Source organism: Pelophylax lessonae, assembly GCF_965119305.1.
Source record: "Pelophylax lessonae genome assembly, chromosome: 7".
NCBI classification, from domain to species: Eukaryota; Metazoa; Chordata; class Amphibia; order Anura; family Ranidae; genus Pelophylax; species Pelophylax lessonae.
Genome location: NC_138774.1, coordinates 293,828,719 through 293,847,325, shown reverse-complemented (window position 1 = coordinate 293,847,325; position 18,607 = coordinate 293,828,719). Strand labels below are relative to the sequence as shown.

The 18,607-nt window shown below is 50.3% G+C and overlaps 1 protein-coding gene across 2 annotated transcripts in view; it reads right to left on the bottom strand.

Moving 5' to 3' along the window:
- WDR45 (WD repeat domain 45) overlaps nt 1-18,607 on the bottom strand; it is a 443,369-nt gene that overhangs the window by 21,621 nt on the left and 403,141 nt on the right. Inside the window, exons 1-3 of one of the 2 annotated variants that reach the window (XM_082263359.1) lie at nt 9,954-10,010; nt 9,806-9,870; nt 8,377-8,451 (exon numbers count right to left, since the gene is read on the bottom strand). In XM_082263359.1, coding sequence (XP_082119485.1) covers nt 8,377-8,451; nt 9,806-9,854 — 124 coding nt within the window. In that variant the 5' untranslated portion in view covers nt 9,855-9,870; nt 9,954-10,010. Of the gene's footprint in view, nt 1-8,376; nt 8,452-9,805; nt 9,871-9,953; nt 10,011-18,607 lie in introns of those variants that run through there. The other variant, XM_082263360.1, reaches the window with a different exon arrangement.

The window sequence follows — 18,607 nt, the reverse complement described above, 5'->3', positions numbered from 1 at the left end:
GAAGACAATGGTCAGTGATGGGATGGATGGATCAGGGAGAGAAGACAATGGTCAGTGATGGGATGGATGGATCGGGGAGAGAAGACAATGGTCAGTGATGGGATCGGAGGGGAGAAGACAATGGTCAGTGATGGGATGGATGGATCGGGGAGAGAAGACAATGGTCAGTGATGGGATGGATGGATCGGGGAGAGAAGACAATGGTCAGTGATGGGATGGATGGATCGGAGGGGAGAAGACAATGGTCAGTGATGGGATGCATGGATCGGGGAGAGAAGACAATGGTCAGTGATGGGATGCATGGATCGGGGAGAGAAGACAATGATCAGTGAAGGGATGGATGGATCGGGGAGAGAAGACAATGGTCAGTGATGGGATGGATGGATCGGGGAGAGAAGACAATGGTCAGTGATGGGATGGATGGATCAGGGAGAGAAGACAATGGTCAGTGATGGGATGGATGGATCGGGGAGAGAAGACAATGGTCAGTGATGGGATGGATGGATCGGGGAGAGAAGACAATGGTCAGTGATGGGATGGATGGATCGGGGAGAGAAGACAATGGTCAGTGATGGGATGGATGGATCGGGGAGAGAAGACAATGGTCAGTGATGGGATGGAAGGATCGGGGAGAGAAGACAATGGTCAGTGATGGGATCGGAGGGGAGAAGACAATGGTCAGTGATGGGATCGGAGGGGAGAAGACAATGGTCAGTGATGGGATGGATGGATCGGAGGGGAGAAGACAATGGTCAGTGATGGGATGGATGGATCGGGGAGAGAATACAATGGTCAGTGATGGGATGGAAGGATCGGGGGGGGGGGGGGGAGACAATGGTCAGTGATGGGATGGATGGATCGGGGAGAGAAGACAATGGTCAGTGATGGGATGGATGGATCGGGGGGGGAGACAATGGTCAGTGATGGGATGGATGGATCGGGGAGAGAAGACAATGGTCAGTGATGGGATGGATGGATCGGGGAGAGAAGACAATGGTCAGTGATGGGATGGATGGATCGGGGAGAGAAGACAATGGTCAGTGATGGGATGGATGGATCGGGGAGAGAAGACAATGGTCAGTGATGGGATGGGAGGATCTGGGAGAGAAAACAATGGTCAGTGATGGGATGGATGGATCGGGGAGAGAAGACAATGGTCAGTAATGGGATGGATGGATCGGGGAGAGAAGACAATGGTCAGTGATGGGATGGATGGATCGGGGAGAGAAGACAATGGTCAGTGATGGGATGGATGGATCGGGGAGAGAAGACAATGGTCAGTGATGGGATGGATGGATCAGGGAGAGAAGACAATGGTCAGTGATGGGATGGATGGATCGGGGAGAGAAGACAATGGTCAGTGATGGGATGGATGGATCGGGGAGAGAAGACAATGGTCAGTGATGGGATGGATGGATCGGGGAGAGAAGACAATGGTCAGTGATGGGATGGAAGGATCGGGGAGAGAAGACAATGGTCAGTGATGGGATCGGAGGGGAGAAGACAATGGTCAGTGATGGGATCGGAGGGGAGAAGACAATGGTCAGTGATGGGATGGATGGATCGGAGGGGAGAAGACAATGGTCAGTGATGGGATGGATGGATCGGGGAGAGAATACAATGGTCAGTGATGGGATGGAAGGATCGGGGGGGGGGGGGGGGAGACAATGGTCAGTGATGGGATGGATGGATCGGGGAGAGAAGACAATGGTCAGTGATGGGATGGATGGATCGGGGGGGGAGACAATGGTCAGTGATGGGATGGATGGATCGGGGAGAGAAGACAATGGTCAGTGATGGGATTGGAGGATCTGGGAGAGAAGACAATGGTCAGTGATGGGATGGATGGATCGGGGAGAGAAGACAATGGTCAGTGATGGGATGGGAGGATCGGGGAGAGAAGACAATGGTCAGTGATGGGATGGATGGATCGGGGAGAGAAGACAATGGTCAGTGATGGGATGGATGGATCGGGGAGAGAAGACAATGGTCAGTGATGGGATGGAAGGATCGGGGAGAGAAGACAATGGTCAGTGATGGGATGGATGGATCAGGGAGAGAAGACAATGGTCAGTGATGGGATGGATGGATCGGGGAGAGAAGACAATGGTCAGTGATGGGATGGATGGATCGGGGAGAGAAGACAATGGTCAGTGATGGGATGGATGGATCGGGGAGAGAAGACAATGGTCAGTGATGGGATGGATGGATCGGGGAGAGAAGACAATGGTCAGTGATGGGATGGATGGATCGGGGAGAGAAGACAATGGTCAGTGATGGGATGGGAGGATCTGGGAGAGAAAACAATGGTCAGTGATGGGATGGATGGATCGGGGAGAGAAGACAATGGTCAGTGATGGGATGGATGGATCGGGGAGAGAAGACAATGGTCAGTGATGGGATGGATGGATCAGGGAGAGAAGACAATGGTCAGTGATGGGATGGATGGATCGGGGAGAGAAGACAATGGTCAGTGATGGGATGGATGGATCAGGGAGAGAAGACAATGGTCAGTGATGGGATGGATGGATCGGGGAGAGAAGACAATGGTCAGTGATGGGATGGATGGATCAGGGAGAGAAGACAATGGTCAGTGATGGGATGGATGGATCGGGGAGAGAAGACAATGGTCAGTGATGGGATCGGAGGGGAGAAGACAATGGTCAGTGATGGGATGGATGGATCGGGGAGAGAAGACAATGGTCAGTGATGGGATGGATGGATCAGGGAGAGAAGACAATGGTCAGTGATGGGATGGATGGATCGGGGAGAGAAGACAATGGTCAGTGATGGGATGGATGGATCAGGGAGAGAAGACAATGGTCAGTGATGGGATGGATGGATCGGGGAGAGAAGACAATGGTCAGTGATGGGATGGATGGATCGGGGAGAGAAGACAATGGTCAGTGATGGGATGGATGGATCGGGGAGAGAAGACAATGGTCAGTGATGGGATGGATGGATCGGGGAGAGAAGACAATGGTCAGTGATGGGATGGAAGGATCGGGGAGAGAAGACAATGGTCAGTGATGGGATCGGAGGGGAGAAGACAATGGTCAGTGATGGGATCGGAGGGGAGAAGACAATGGTCAGTGATGGGATGGATGGATCGGAGGGGAGAAGACAATGGTCAGTGATGGGATGGATGGATCGGGGAGAGAATACAATGGTCAGTGATGGGATGGAAGGATCGGGGGGGGGGGGGGGAGACAATGGTCAGTGATGGGATGGATGGATCGGGGAGAGAAGACAATGGTCAGTGATGGGATGGATGGATCGGGGGGGGAGACAATGGTCAGTGATGGGATGGATGGATCGGGGAGAGAAGACAATGGTCAGTGATGGGATGGATGGATCAGGGAGAGAAGACAATGGTCAGTGATGGGATGGATGGATCGGGGAGAGAAGACAATGGTCAGTGATGGGATGGATGGATCGGGGAGAGAAGACAATGGTCAGTGATGGGATGGGAGGATCTGGGAGAGAAAACAATGGTCAGTGATGGGATGGATGGATCGGGGAGAGAAGACAATGGTCAGTAATGGGATGGATGGATCGGGGAGAGAAGACAATGGTCAGTGATGGGATGGATGGATCGGGGAGAGAAGACAATGGTCAGTGATGGGATGGATGGATCGGGGAGAGAAGACAATGGTCAGTGATGGGATGGATGGATCAGGGAGAGAAGACAATGGTCAGTGATGGGATGGATGGATCGGGGAGAGAAGACAATGGTCAGTGATGGGATGGATGGATCGGGGAGAGAAGACAATGGTCAGTGATGGGATGGATGGATCGGGGAGAGAAGACAATGGTCAGTGATGGGATGGAAGGATCGGGGAGAGAAGACAATGGTCAGTGATGGGATCGGAGGGGAGAAGACAATGGTCAGTGATGGGATCGGAGGGGAGAAGACAATGGTCAGTGATGGGATGGATGGATCGGAGGGGAGAAGACAATGGTCAGTGATGGGATGGATGGATCGGGGAGAGAATACAATGGTCAGTGATGGGATGGAAGGATCGGGGGGGGGGGGGGGGGGGAGACAATGGTCAGTGATGGGATGGATGGATCGGGGAGAGAAGACAATGGTCAGTGATGGGATGGATGGATCGGGGGGGGAGACAATGGTCAGTGATGGGATGGATGGATCGGGGAGAGAAGACAATGGTCAGTGATGGGATTGGAGGATCTGGGAGAGAAGACAATGGTCAGTGATGGGATGGATGGATCGGGGAGAGAAGACAATGGTCAGTGATGGGATGGATGGATCAGGGAGAGAAGACAATGGTCAGTGATGGGATGGATGGATCGGGGAGAGAAGACAATGGTCAGTGATGGGATGGATGGATCGGGGAGAGAAGACAATGGTCAGTGATGGGATGGATGGATCGGGGAGAGAAGACAATGGTCAGTGATGGGATGGATGGATCGGGGAGAGAAGACAATGGTCAGTGATGGGATGGATGGATCGGGGAGAGAAGACAATGGTCAGTGATGGGATGGATGGATCGGGGAGAGAAGACAATGGTCAGTGATGGGATGGGAGGATCTGGGAGAGAAAACAATGGTCAGTGATGGGATGGATGGATCGGGGAGAGAAGACAATGGTCAGTGATGGGATGGATGGATCGGGGAGAGAAGACAATGGTCAGTGATGGGATGGATGGATCGGAGGGGAGAAGACAATGGTAAGTGATGGGATGCATGGATCGGGGAGAGAAGACAATGGTCAGTGATGGGATGGATGGATCGGGGAGAGAAGACAATGGTCAGTGATGGGATGGATGGATCGGGGAGAGAAGACAATGGTCAGTGATGGGATGGATGGATCAGGGAGAGAAGACAATGGTCAGTGATGGGATGGATGGATCGGGGAGAGAAGACAATGGTCAGTGATGGGATCGGAGGGGAGAAGACAATGGTCAGTGATGGGATGGATGGATCGGGGAGAGAAGACAATGGTCAGTGATGGGATGGATGGATCGGGGAGAGAAGACAATGGTCAGTGATGGGATGGATGGATCGGAGGGGAGAAGACAATGGTCAGTGATGGGATGCATGGATCGGGGAGAGAAGACAATGGTCAGTGATGGGATGCATGGATCGGGGAGAGAAGACAATGATCAGTGAAGGGATGGATGGATCGGGGAGAGAAGACAATGGTCAGTGATGGGATGGATGGATCGGGGAGAGAAGACAATGGTCAGTGATGGGATGGATGGATCAGGGAGAGAAGACAATGGTCAGTGATGGGATGGATGGATCGGGGAGAGAAGACAATGGTCAGTGATGGGATGGATGGATCGGGGAGAGAAGACAATGGTCAGTGATGGGATGGATGGATCGGGGAGAGAAGACAATGGTCAGTGATGGGATGGATGGATCGGGGAGAGAAGACAATGGTCAGTGATGGGATGGAAGGATCGGGGAGAGAAGACAATGGTCAGTGATGGGATGGATGGATCGGGGAGAGAAGACAATGGTCAGTGATGGGATGGATGGATCGGGGAGAGAAGACAATGGTCAGTGATGGGATGGGAGGATCTGGGAGAGAAAACAATGGTCAGTGATGGGATGGATGGATCGGGGAGAGAAGACAATGGTCAGTGATGTGATGGATGGATCGGGGAGAGAAGACAATGGTCAGTGATGGGATGGATGGATCAGGGAGAGAAGACAATGGTCAGTGATGGGATGGATGGATAGGGGAGAGAAGACAATGGTCAGTGATGGGATGGATGGATCAGGGAGAGAAGACAATGGTCAGTGATGGGATGGATGGATCGGGGAGAGAAGACAATGGTCAGTGATGGGATCGGAGGGGAGAAGACAATGGTCAGTGATGGGATGGATGGATCGGGGAGAGAAGACAATGGTCAGTGATGGGATGGATGGATCGGGGAGAGAAGACAATGGTCAGTGATGGGATGGATGGATCGGAGGGGAGAAGACAATGGTCAGTGATGGGATGCATGGATCGGGGAGAGAAGACAATGGTCAGTGATGGGATGCATGGATCGGGGAGAGAAGACAATGATCAGTGAAGGGATGGATGGATCGGGGAGAGAAGACAATGGTCAGTGATGGGATGGATGGATCGGGGAGAGAAGACAATGGTCAGTGATGGGATGGATGGATCAGGGAGAGAAGACAATGGTCAGTGATGGGATGGATGGATCGGGGAGAGAAGACAATGGTCAGTGATGGGATGGATGGATCGGGGAGAGAAGACAATGGTCAGTGATGGGATGGATGGATCGGGGAGAGAAGACAATGGTCAGTGATGGGATGGATGGATCGGGGAGAGAAGACAATGGTCAGTGATGGGATGGAAGGATCGGGGAGAGAAGACAATGGTCAGTGATGGGATCGGAGGGGAGAAGACAATGGTCAGTGATGGGATCGGAGGGGAGAAGACAATGGTCAGTGATGGGATCGGAGGGGAGAAGACAATGGTCAGTGATGGGATGGATGGATCGGAGGGGAGAAGACAATGGTCAGTGATGGGATGGATGGATCGGGGAGAGAATACAATGGTCAGTGATGGGATGGAAGGATCGGGGGGGGGGGGGAGACAATGGTCAGTGATGGGATGGATGGATCGGGGAGAGAAGACAATGGTCAGTGATGGGATGGATGGATCGGGGGGGGAGACAATGGTCAGTGATGGGATGGATGGATCGGGGAGAGAAGACAATGGTCAGTGATGGGATGGATGGATCGGGGAGAGAAGACAATGGTCAGTGATGGGATGGATGGATCGGGGAGAGAAGACAATGGTCAGTGATGGGATGGATGGATCGGGGAGAGAAGACAATGGTCAGTGATGGGATGGGAGGATCTGGGAGAGAAAACAATGGTCAGTGATGGGATGGATGGATCGGGGAGAGAAGACAATGGTCAGTAATGGGATGGATGGATCGGGGAGAGAAGACAATGGTCAGTGATGGGATGGATGGATCGGGGAGAGAAGACAATGGTCAGTGATGGGATGGATGGATCGGGGAGAGAAGACAATGGTCAGTGATGGGATGGATGGATCAGGGAGAGAAGACAATGGTCAGTGATGGGATGGATGGATCGGGGAGAGAAGACAATGGTCAGTGATGGGATGGATGGATCGGGGAGAGAAGACAATGGTCAGTGATGGGATGGATGGATCGGGGAGAGAAGACAATGGTCAGTGATGGGATGGAAGGATCGGGGAGAGAAGACAATGGTCAGTGATGGGATCGGAGGGGAGAAGACAATGGTCAGTGATGGGATCGGAGGGGAGAAGACAATGGTCAGTGATGGGATGGATGGATCGGAGGGGAGAAGACAATGGTCAGTGATGGGATGGATGGATCGGGGAGAGAATACAATGGTCAGTGATGGGATGGAAGGATCGGGGGGGGGGGGGGGAGACAATGGTCAGTGATGGGATGGATGGATCGGGGAGAGAAGACAATGGTCAGTGATGGGATGGATGGATCGGGGGGGAGACAATGGTCAGTGATGGGATGGATGGATCGGGGAGAGAAGACAATGGTCAGTGATGGGATTGGAGGATCTGGGAGAGAAGACAATGGTCAGTGATGGGATGGATGGATCGGGGAGAGAAGACAATGGTCAGTGATGGGATGGGAGGATCGGGGAGAGAAGACAATGGTCAGTGATGGGATGGATGGATCGGGGAGAGAAGACAATGGTCAGTGATGGGATGGATGGATCGGGGAGAGAAGACAATGGTCAGTGATGGGATGGATGGATCGGGGAGAGAAGACAATGGTCAGTGATGGGATGGATGGATCGGGGAGAGAAGACAATGGTCAGTGATGGGATGGGAGGATCTGGGAGAGAAAACAATGGTCAGTGATGGGATGGATGGATCGGGGAGAGAAGACAATGGTCAGTGATGGGATGGATGGATCGGGGAGAGAAGACAATGGTCAGTGATGGGATGGATGGATCAGGGAGAGAAGACAATGGTCAGTGATGGGATGGATGGATCGGGGAGAGAAGACAATGGTCAGTGATGGGATGGATGGATCAGGGAGAGAAGACAATGGTCAGTGATGGGATGGATGGATCGGGGAGAGAAGACAATGGTCAGTGATGGGATGGATGGATCAGGGAGAGAAGACAATGGTCAGTGATGGGATGGATGGATCGGGGAGAGAAGACAATGGTCAGTGATGGGATCGGAGGGGAGAAGACAATGGTCAGTGATGGGATGGATGGATCGGGGAGAGAAGACAATGGTCAGTGATGGGATGGATGGATCGGGGAGAGAAGACAATGGTCAGTGATGGGATGGATGGATCGGGGGGGGGGGGGGGGAAGACAATGATCAGTGATGGGAGATGAGGGTTCTAGGTCCGGCTTCCTCACCGAGGTGTCCTTTCTCCATCAGAGGTTCGATGTTGAAGATTCTCACTCCGGTTTCCATCGCACAGCAGAAACAACCTGGAACACAGACAGAGATCTGCATCACAAACATCAGGGGCCCTAAACTGACCACCAATGTAATGAGGGGGCACTAGACTAGGGGTTCTATAGTTCTGTATAGTGGTGGGAAAGGTGCCTTATGATTTTGTATAGGGGGGGGGGTTCTATAATTCTGTGGTGGGGGAGGTGTTCTATAGTTTTGTTGTAGAGAGGTGGGGTGCTCTATAGTTCTGTATAGAGGTGAGGGAGGTGTTCTATAGTTTGTATAGAGGTGAGGGGCTCTATAGTTCTGTATTGTGGTGGGGGGAGGGATTCTATAGCTTTGTTGTAGAGAGGTGGGGGAGGTGCTCTATAGTTCTGTATAGAAATGAGGGAGGTGTTCTATAGTTTTGTTAGAGAGAGGTGAGGGGCTCTATAGTTCTGTACAGAGGTGAGGGAGAGGTTCTATAGTTTTGAGGTATAGATGTGAGGGGAGGGGTTCTATAGTTCTGTATAGAGGTGAGGAGTTCTTTATAGAAGTGGGGCAGAGATATTATGGTTATGATGTAGAGAGGTGAGGGAGGGGTTCTATAGTTCTTTATAGAAGTGGGGGAGGTGTTCTAAATGTTATGATGTATAGAGGTGGGGGATGGATTCTATAGGTTCTGTATAGAGGTGGGGGAGGGGTCCTATAGTTCCATATAGAGGTTCTATAGTTCTATATAAAGGTGGGGGAGGGGTCCTATAGTTCCGTATAGAGGTGCTATAGTTCTGTACAGAGGTGGGGAGGGGTCCTATAGTTCTTTATAGAAGTGGGGGAGGGGTTCTATAGTGTATAGAGGTGGGGGAGGGGTTCTATAGTTATAGTGTATAGAGGTGGGGGAGGGGTTCTATAGTTATAGTGTATAGAGGTGGGGGGAGGTTCTATAGTTCTATATAAAGGTGGGGGAGGGGTCCTATAGTTCCGTATAGAGGTGCTATAGTTCTGTATAGAGGTGGGGAGGGGTCCTATGGTTCTTTATAGAAGTGGGGGAGGGGTTCTTTAGTGTATAGAAGTGGGGGAGGGGTTCTATAGTGTATAGAGGTGGGGGGAGGGGTTCTATAGTTATAGTGTATAGAGGTGGGGGAGGGGTGCTATAGTTATAGTGTATAGAAGTGGGGGAGGAGTTCTATAGTTCTGTATAGAGGTGGGGGAGGGGTCCTATAGTTCTGTATAGAGGTGGGGGAGGGGTTCTATAGTTCTGTATAGAGGTGGGGGAGGGGTGCTATAGTTCTGTATAGAGGTGGGGGAGGGGTGCTATAGTTCTGTATAGAGGTGGGGGAGGGGTTCTATAGTTATAGTGTATAGAGGTGGGGGAGGGGTTCTATAGTTGTCAGTCCCCTCCCCCCTCACTCTGGTCCTGGTTGAAGCGGAGTCCGTTCACTCCCCGTTGCTGAGCCATCAGCGGATCTTCCCGGCTGTAAAGAGAAGAAACAAATGACATCACCGTGACGTCATATCTCCGCTGACCCGCACACATCCCCCTCCCCCATCCCCTCACCGGGATCTCCGCTCACACCGCCTCCGTTATCCTCAGTCCGCTTCCTTGTTTACATGCAATATCACGAGACCGGAAGTGACACATACGGAAGTGATATCAGCGCGCATAAGCCGCCATCTTTGTTTTGGGCAAGTGCCAGCCCTCCTCAGTGTTCACTATATAATAATATGAGGGATGCTTATGGAGTTATAAATAATGTGTGTGACACAGAGTACTCCCCTCCCCCTATAGGGAATACTGGGGGGGGGGGGGGGCACAGAGAACCCCCCCCATGGGGGAATACAAGGGGGGAGGGGGGGCACACTGCTGACCTGGAAATGCCTGGCTGTCATTATGAACAGATGCTGATAATCTATGAAGTCCATAAAGTAGAACTTTTTATCATTTTGGATAGGGGAGAGTTATTTTCCCGTTATGTCTTTTTCCCCATCTGTGTCCCCAGGACATTTCCCTTCACTTCCTGTCCCATAGACAAAACAGGAAGTGAGAGGAAATCCCTCCAAAGTAAGAGAATTCCCAGTTGTCACCAGAACTAGTGTCCCCATGGAGGAGATTTCCCTTCACATCCTACCCCATAGACAAAACAGGAAGTGAGAGAATTTTTGGTTGTCACCAGAACTAGTGTCCTTCTTGAGGCGATTTCCCCTCACTTCCTGTCCGATAGACAAAACAGGAAGTAAGAGGACATCCATGTAAAGTGAGAAAACTCCTGGTTGTCACCAGAACTAGTGTCCCCGTGGGGAGATCCCCCCCCCCCCACTTTCTGTCCCTCAGTCAAAACAGGAAGTGAGAGAAAATCCATCCATAGTTAGAGAATTCCTAGTTGTCACCAAAGCTAGTGTCCCTCTTGAAGAGATTTCCCGTCACTTCCTGTCCCACATTTAAAAGAGGAAGTGAGAGAAAATCCCTGAACTTAGTGTCCCCATTGGAAGATTTCCCCTTCTATTCCTGTTCTGACCCCCCCCCCCCCCTGTGCTTCTCTGGATGGCAGCGGTGACATCAATAACTCTGAAGTCCTTAATGTAGAACTTTTTATGATCATTTTGGATAGGGGAGGGTTATATCCCCTTTATGGTTTTTCCCCGTCTGTGTCCCCATAGAGGAGATTTCCCTTCACTTTCTGTCTCATAGACAAAACAGGAAGAGGAAATCCTGTCAAAGTGAGAGAATTCCTGTTCGTCACCAGAATTGGTGTCCCCGTAGATGAGATTTCCTTTCACTTCCTGTCCCATAGACAAAACAGGAAGTGAGAAGAAATCCATCTAAAGTGAGAGAATTTCTATTTGTCACCAGAACTGGTGTCCCCATTGGGGAGATTTCCCTTCACTTCCTGTCTTATAGACAAAACAGGAAGAGGAAATCCTGCTAAAGTGAGAGAATTTCTGGTTGTCACCAGAACTCGTGTCCCCCTTGAGGGGAATTCCCTTCACTTCCCTTCCCATAGACAAAACAGGAAAAGAGAGAAAATCCCTCCAAAGTGAGAGCATTCATGGTTGTCACCAGAACTAGTGTCCCCATTGAGAGATTTCCCTTCACTTCCTGTCCCATAGACATAACAGGAAGAGGAAATCCTGCCAAAGTGAGTGAATTCCTGGTTGTCACCAGAATTGGTGTCCCCATAGATGAGATTTCCTTTCACTTCCTGTCCCATAGACAAAACAGGAAGTGAGAGGAAATCCCTCCAAAAGAGAATTTCCGGTTGTCCCCAGAGCTAGTGTCTCCATTGGGGAGATTTCCCTTCACTTCCTGTCTTATAGACAAAACAGTAAGTGAGAGAAAATCCCTCCAAAGTGAGAGAATTCCTGGTTGTCACCAGAACTGATGTCCCCATAAATAAGATTCCCCCTCTCACTTCCTTTCCTATAGACAAAACAGGAAGTGAGAGGAAATCCATCTAAAGTGATAGAATTTCTGGTTGTCACCAGAACTAGTGTCCCCGTGCAGATTTCCTTTCACTTCCTGTCCCATAAATAAAACAGGAAGTGAGAGGAAATCCCTCCAAAGTGAGTGAATTCCTGGTTGTCACCAGAACTGGTGTCCCCATTGGGGAGATTTCCCTTCACTTCCTGTCCCATAGACATAACAGGAAGAGGAAAACTTGCCAAGTTAGAGAATTTCTGGTTGTCACCATGGAGCAGATTTCCTTCCACTTCCTGTCCCATAAACAAAACAGGAAGTGAGGAAATCCCTCCAAAGTGAGTGAATTCCTGGTTGTCACCAGAACCAGTGTCCCCATGGAGGAGATTTCCCTTCACTTCCTGTCCCACAAACAAAACAGGAAGTGAGAGGAAATCCCTCCAAAGTGAGTGAATTCCTGGTTGTCACCAGAACTGTTGTCCCCCTTAAGGCGAATTCCCTTCACTTCCTGTCCCATAGACAAAACTGGAAGTGAGAGAAAATCCCTCCAAAGTGAGTGAATTCCTGGTTGTCACCAGAACTGGTGTCCCCGTTGGGGAGATATCCCTTCACTTCCTGTCCCATAGACAAAACAGGAAGTGAGATAAAATCTCTGATCTCGGTGTCCCCGCTGGAAGATTTCCCCTCTCTTCCTGCTCTGACGCCCCCTGTAGCAGCAGTGACATAATGACATCACTAACGCTGCTGGCGGCAGTTACAATCTTTAGACTTCAGCCTATGGATTTTGAATGGGCTGAATGCAGCGATTTTGGGACGGCACTGAACCCGGATACCAGCGCTGCGACCTGAGATGCTGGAGGTTAGACTCCGCCTACCCCACATCCCTTCTATACTGCAGAACAGGGAGATGCAAACTGTGGCCCTCCAGCTGTTTCAGAACTACAAGTCCCATGATGCATTGCAAGACTCTGACAGCCACAAGCATGACACCCAGAGACAGAGGCATGATGGGATTTGTAGTTTTGCAACAGCTGGAGGGCCACAGTTTGTATATCCCTGGTGTAGAAGAAAGAAGATTCCCCGCGGCGTTGGGACCTGCGTTGGGGGTGTCGCTAAGATCGCACAGAGTAAACACGCACGGGTCGCAGGGGTTTCCCGCACCCGCGTTAGTGTGAACCGGGGTCCAGGGCTCTTTTTCAATGTTGCTTTGCATAAATGCATCTATGCGTTTTGCACCTGTGTAAAAGAGAAAAAAAAAAAAAAAAGGACGCAAATTAAAAAATGCACCAAAAAAAAAAAAAAGCAACCACGGGTGCGTTTTTTTAATGAGAAGAGGCGTCTTTGGTGCTTTTTTTTTTAACCGCACCAAAAATGCAGGACTGAGGGGTGCAAAGAGTTCCAGAGGATTTTACCCCCCAACCTCCATGACCAGGCCATTTTTTTTTTTTATTATTTATTTTTTTTGGGGAATTTTTTCAACTGACCAGGCCATTTTTTTTTGTTTTTATCTGACCAGGTAATTTTTTTTTTATTGGGAATATTTTTAATTATTTTTTTTTATTGGGAATATTTTTATCTGACCAGGCCATTTTTGCCTGGCCTATAGCAGAATGACGGGCGGGCGGGGGGGGTCATAGGACGTCGGGCAGGATAAGCCGGGCGCGCAGTGCGGCGTGACGCTTTCACACGCCGTCTCTGATCTCAGGCTCTGGACCATGTGATCAGCCGTGTCCAATCACAGCTGGTCTCATCGTGACCTGGAAATGCAGTTTATCAGCTTTTCCTCTGAAAAGGCGTGAGTAGAGGAAAGCCAATCAGTGGCTCTCCTAATGGGGGGGGGGGGGGGGTCTGCAATGAATATCAGTGCATTGAGTATCAGTGCGGACCCATCAAGGATGCCCATCAGTGCCCAACAGGGATGCCAACCAGTGCCTCATCAGTGCTGCATATTAGTGTCACCCATCAGTGCCCCATAGTATTGCCTATCAGTGCTGCATATTAGTGTCTCTTCATCAGTGCTGCCTATTAATGCCGCACTAATCAGTGCCCCATATCATTGCCACCCATCAGTGTCCCATAGCATTGCCTATCAGTGCTGCATATTAGTGTCTTCTCATCAGTGCCCCATATCATTACCTATCAGTCTAGCCTCATGAGTACTGCATATTCGTGCCTCTTCATCAGTGCCACCCATCAGTGCCCCATATCATTGCCGCCTAATCAGTGCTGCATATTAGTGTCTCTTCATCAGTGCTGCCTATCAGTGCCGCCTCATGAGTCCTGCATATTAGGGTCTCTTCAGTGCCCCATATCATTGGCTATCAGTGCCCCATATCATTGCCACCTAATCAGTGCTGCATATTAGTGCCTCCTCTTCAGTTCTGCTTGTCAGTGCCACATTATGAGTGTTGCATATTAGTGTCTCGTCAGTGCCCCATATAATTGCCTATTAGTGCCTCCTCATCAGTGCTGCATATTAGGGTCTCTTCATCAGTGCTGCCTATCAGTGCCACCAATCAGTGCCCCATATCATTGCCACCAATCAGTGCCCCATAGCATTGCCTATCAGTGCTGCATATTAGGGTCTCTTCATCAGTGCTGCATATTAGGGTCTCTTCAGTGCCCCATATAATTGCCGCCTAATCAGTGCTGCATATTAGTGTCTCTTCATCAGTGCTGCATATTAGGGTCTCTTCATCAGTGCTGCATATTAGGGTCTCTTTATCAGTGCTGCATATTAGTGTCTCTTCATCAGTGCTGCATATTAGGGTCTCTTCATCAGTGCTGCATATTAGTGTCTCTTCATCAGTGCTGCATATTAGGGTCTCTTCATCAGTGCTGCATATTAGGGTCTCTTTATCAGTGCTGCATATTAGTGTCTCTTCATCAGTGCTGCATATTAGGGTCTCTTCATCAGTGCTGCATATTAGTGTCTCTTCATCAGTGCTGCATATTAGGGTCTCTTTATCAGTGCTGCATATTAGGGTCTCTTCATCAGTGCTGCATATTAGGGTCTCTTCATCAGTGCTGCATATTAGGGTCTCTTTATCAGTGCTGCATATTAGTGTCTCTTCATCAGTGCTGCATATTAGGGTTCTTTTTATCAGTGCTGCATATTAGGGTCTCTTCATCAGTGCTGCATATTAGGGTCTCTTCATCAGTGCTGCATATTAGGGTCTCTTCATCAGTGCTGCATATTAGTGTCTCTTTATCAGTGCTGCATATTAGGGTCTCTTCATCAGTGCTGCATATTAGGGTCTCTTCATCAGTGCTGCATATTAGGGTCTCTTTATCAGTGCTGCATATTAGTGTCTCTTCATCAGTGCTGCATATTAGGGTCTCTTCATCAGTGCTGCATATTAGGGTCTCTTTATCAGTGCTGCATATTAGTGTCTCTTCATCAGTGCTGCATATTAGGGTTCTTTTTATCAGTGCTGCATATTAGGGTCTCTTCATCAGTGCTGCATATTAGGGTCTCTTCATCAGTGCTGCATATTCGGGTCTCTTCATCAGTGCTGCATATTAGTGTCTCTTCATCAGTGCCCCATATCATTGGTGTAACTGTCTGCTTATCACTTTAAATCTTTGTTCAGCACTTACTGCCAGGTGGAACCTTTCTGCCTTCCTTTTGGTTCCCTGAGGAATGTTTAATCAGCAGAACCACTCCTCCCACTCCTCCCACTCCTCCCACTCCCTCTGAGATAAAAGTTTTCTATGACTCAGATTTTATATACAGAGCAGGAAGAGGACTGCTGAGAGAATTCCTAAGGCTTAAAAGTTTTAGCACCCCTTGGCAAGCGGAGTGAGGTATACAGTAAAAGTGCATATATATATATATATATATATATAGAAGTATATATGTTCTTAAACATAAATTGTGTCCATGCTGTTAGTTTAAACATGCTATAGATAATCCAAAGCATCCTGCATGTTGGCCAGGTTTCCTTAGATGTTTTAATGTCATTTAGATTTGTGTGCAGACAACTGTAATTCACCTTCTAATTTCACATTTGTAATTTAACCTTGTAACCCCCTTTTTGGTGATCACTGTAAACAAATGTATTGTATGTCCTTTTACAGTTTTCACGGTGCAATGGTGTTCAAGGTGTTAAAGAGAATAACGTTCAACCCTCCTGCACACCTTTGATGCATAAGAATAAAAGTACTGCACCCGTCAGAAGCTCTCCTCTTGTAGTTTATTCAATGCCAAAGGGGCTACAATTGGCTATCAGGGATGCCTATCATTGCCACCTAATCAGTGCCTCCTCTTCAGCTCTGCTTGTCAGTGCCACATCATGAGTGCTGCAGATTAGTGTCTCTTCAGTGCCCCATAACATTGCCCATCAGTGCCCCATATTAGTGCCTCCTCATCAGCGCTGCCCATCAGTGCCCCCATATTAGTGCCTCCTCATCAGCGCTGCCCATCAGTGCCCCATATTAGTGCCTCCTCATCAGCGCTGCCCATCAGTGCCCCCATATTAGTGCCTCCTCATCAGGGCTGCCCATCAGTGCCCCATATTAGTGCCTCCTCATCAGCGCTGCCCATCAGTGCCCCCATATTAGTGCCTCCTCATCAGCGCTGCCCATCAGTGCCCCATATTAGTGCCTCCTCATCAGGGCTGCCCATCAGTGCCCCATATTAGTGCCTCCTCATCAGCGCTCCATATTAGTGCCTCCTCATCAGCGCTGCCCATCAGTGCCCCATATTAGTGCCTCCTCATCAGCGCTGCCCATCAGTGCCCCCATATTAGTGCCTCCTCATCAGCGCTGCCCATCAGTGCCCCATATTAGTGCCTCCTCATCAGCGCTGCCCATCAGTGCCCCATATTAGTGCCTCCTCATCAGCGCTGCCCATCAGTGCCCCATATTAGTGCCTCCTCATCAGCGCTGCCCATCAGTGCCCCCATATTAGTGCCTCCTCATCAGCGCTGCCCATCAGTGCCCCATATTAGTGCCTCCTCATCAGCGCTGCCCATCGGTGCCCCATATTAGTGCCTCCTCATCAGCGCTGCCCATCAGTGCCCCATATTAGTGCCTCCTCATCAGCGCTGCCCATCAGTGCCCCCATATTAGTGCCTCCTCATCAGCGCCCCCATATTAGTGCCTCCATATTAGTGCTTCCTCATCAGCACTGCCCATCAGTGCCTCCTCATCAGCGCTGCCCATCAGTGCCCCATATTAGTGCCTCCTCATCAGCGCTGCCCATCAGTGCCCCATATTAGTGCCTCCTCATCAGCGCTGCCCATCAGTGCCCCCATATTAGTGCCTCCTCATCAGCACTGCCCATCAGTGCCCCATATTAGTGCCTCCTCATCAGCGCTGCCCATCAGTGCCCCATATTAGTGCCTCCTCATCAGCGCTGCCCATCAGTGCCCCATATTAGTGCCTCCTCATCAGCGCTGCCCATCAGTGCCCCATATTAGTGCCTCCTCATCAGCGCTGCCCATCAGTGCCCCATATCGGTGCCACCCATAGCATTGCCTATCAGTGCCATCTCATCAGTGCTGCATATTAGTGCCTCCTCACCAGTGCTGCCTGTCAGTGCCCCATATCATTGCCTATCAGTGCTGCATTATAGTGCCGCCTCATCAGTGCCCGTCAGTGAAGGAGAAAATGTACTTATTTGCAAAATTTTATAAACAAAGAAAAACTTTTTTTTTTTTTCTTAAAAATTTTTCAGTATTAGTTTTTTTTTTTTTAGCAAAAAATAAACCCCCGGGGCTGAATAAATACCACCAATAGAAATCTCTATTTGTGTGAAAAAAAATACATGGGTACAGTGTTGCATGACTGCGCAATTGTCATTCAAGTGTGAGAGCGCTGAAAGCTGAAAATTGGCCTGGGCAGGAAGGGGGTGAAGTGCCCGGTATTGGGGGGGGGCAGGAAGGGGGTGAAGTGCCCGGTATTGGGGGGGCAGGAAGGGGGTGAAAATGCCCGGTATGGGGGGGGGGCAGGAAAGGGGTGAAAGTGCCCAGTATTGGAGGGGGCAGGAAGGGGGTGAAGGTGCCTGGTATGGGGGGGGGGGGGGGTGCAGGAAGGCGGTGAAGTGCCCGGTATTGGGGGGGGCAGGAAGGGGGTGAAGTGCCCGGTATTGGGGGGGGCAGGAAGGGGGTGAAGTGCCCAGTATTGGAGGGGGCAGGAAGGGGGTGAAAGTGCCCAGTATTGGAGGGGGCAGGAAGGGGGTGAAGTGCCCGGTATTGGGGGGGCAGGAAAGGGGTGAAAGTGCACAGTATTGGAGGGGGCAGGAAGGGGGTGAAGGTGCCTGGTATGGGGGGGGGCAGGAAGGGGGTGAAGTGCCCGGTATTGGGGGGGGGCAGAAAGGGGTGAAAGTGCCCAGTATTGGAGGGGGCAGGAAGGGGGTGAAAGTGCCCAGTATTGGAGGGGGCAGGAAGGGGGTGAAGTGCCCGGTATTGGGGGGGCAGGAAGGGGGTGAAGTGCCCGGTATTGGGGGGGCAGGAAGGGGGTGAAGTGCCTGGTATTGGGGGGCAGGAAGGGGGTGAAAGTTCCCGGTATTGGGGGGTGGGGGCAGGAAGGTGGTTAGAGTGCCCGGTATTGGAATTGGTTAAGGAATTTCTATTTATTAACTTTTTTAAACTAATGGCGGCGATCAGCGACTTATTCTGGGACTGCGATATTGCGGCAGACAATCTGACACTAACTGACACTTTGTGGGAATCAGTGACACTAATAGTGATCAGTGATAACTGTACTAATGACACTGGCTGGGAAGGGGGTTAAACATCTAGGGGCGATCAAACTGTATGCTGCTCTAAGGAATGTGAACCCCCCCCCCCCCC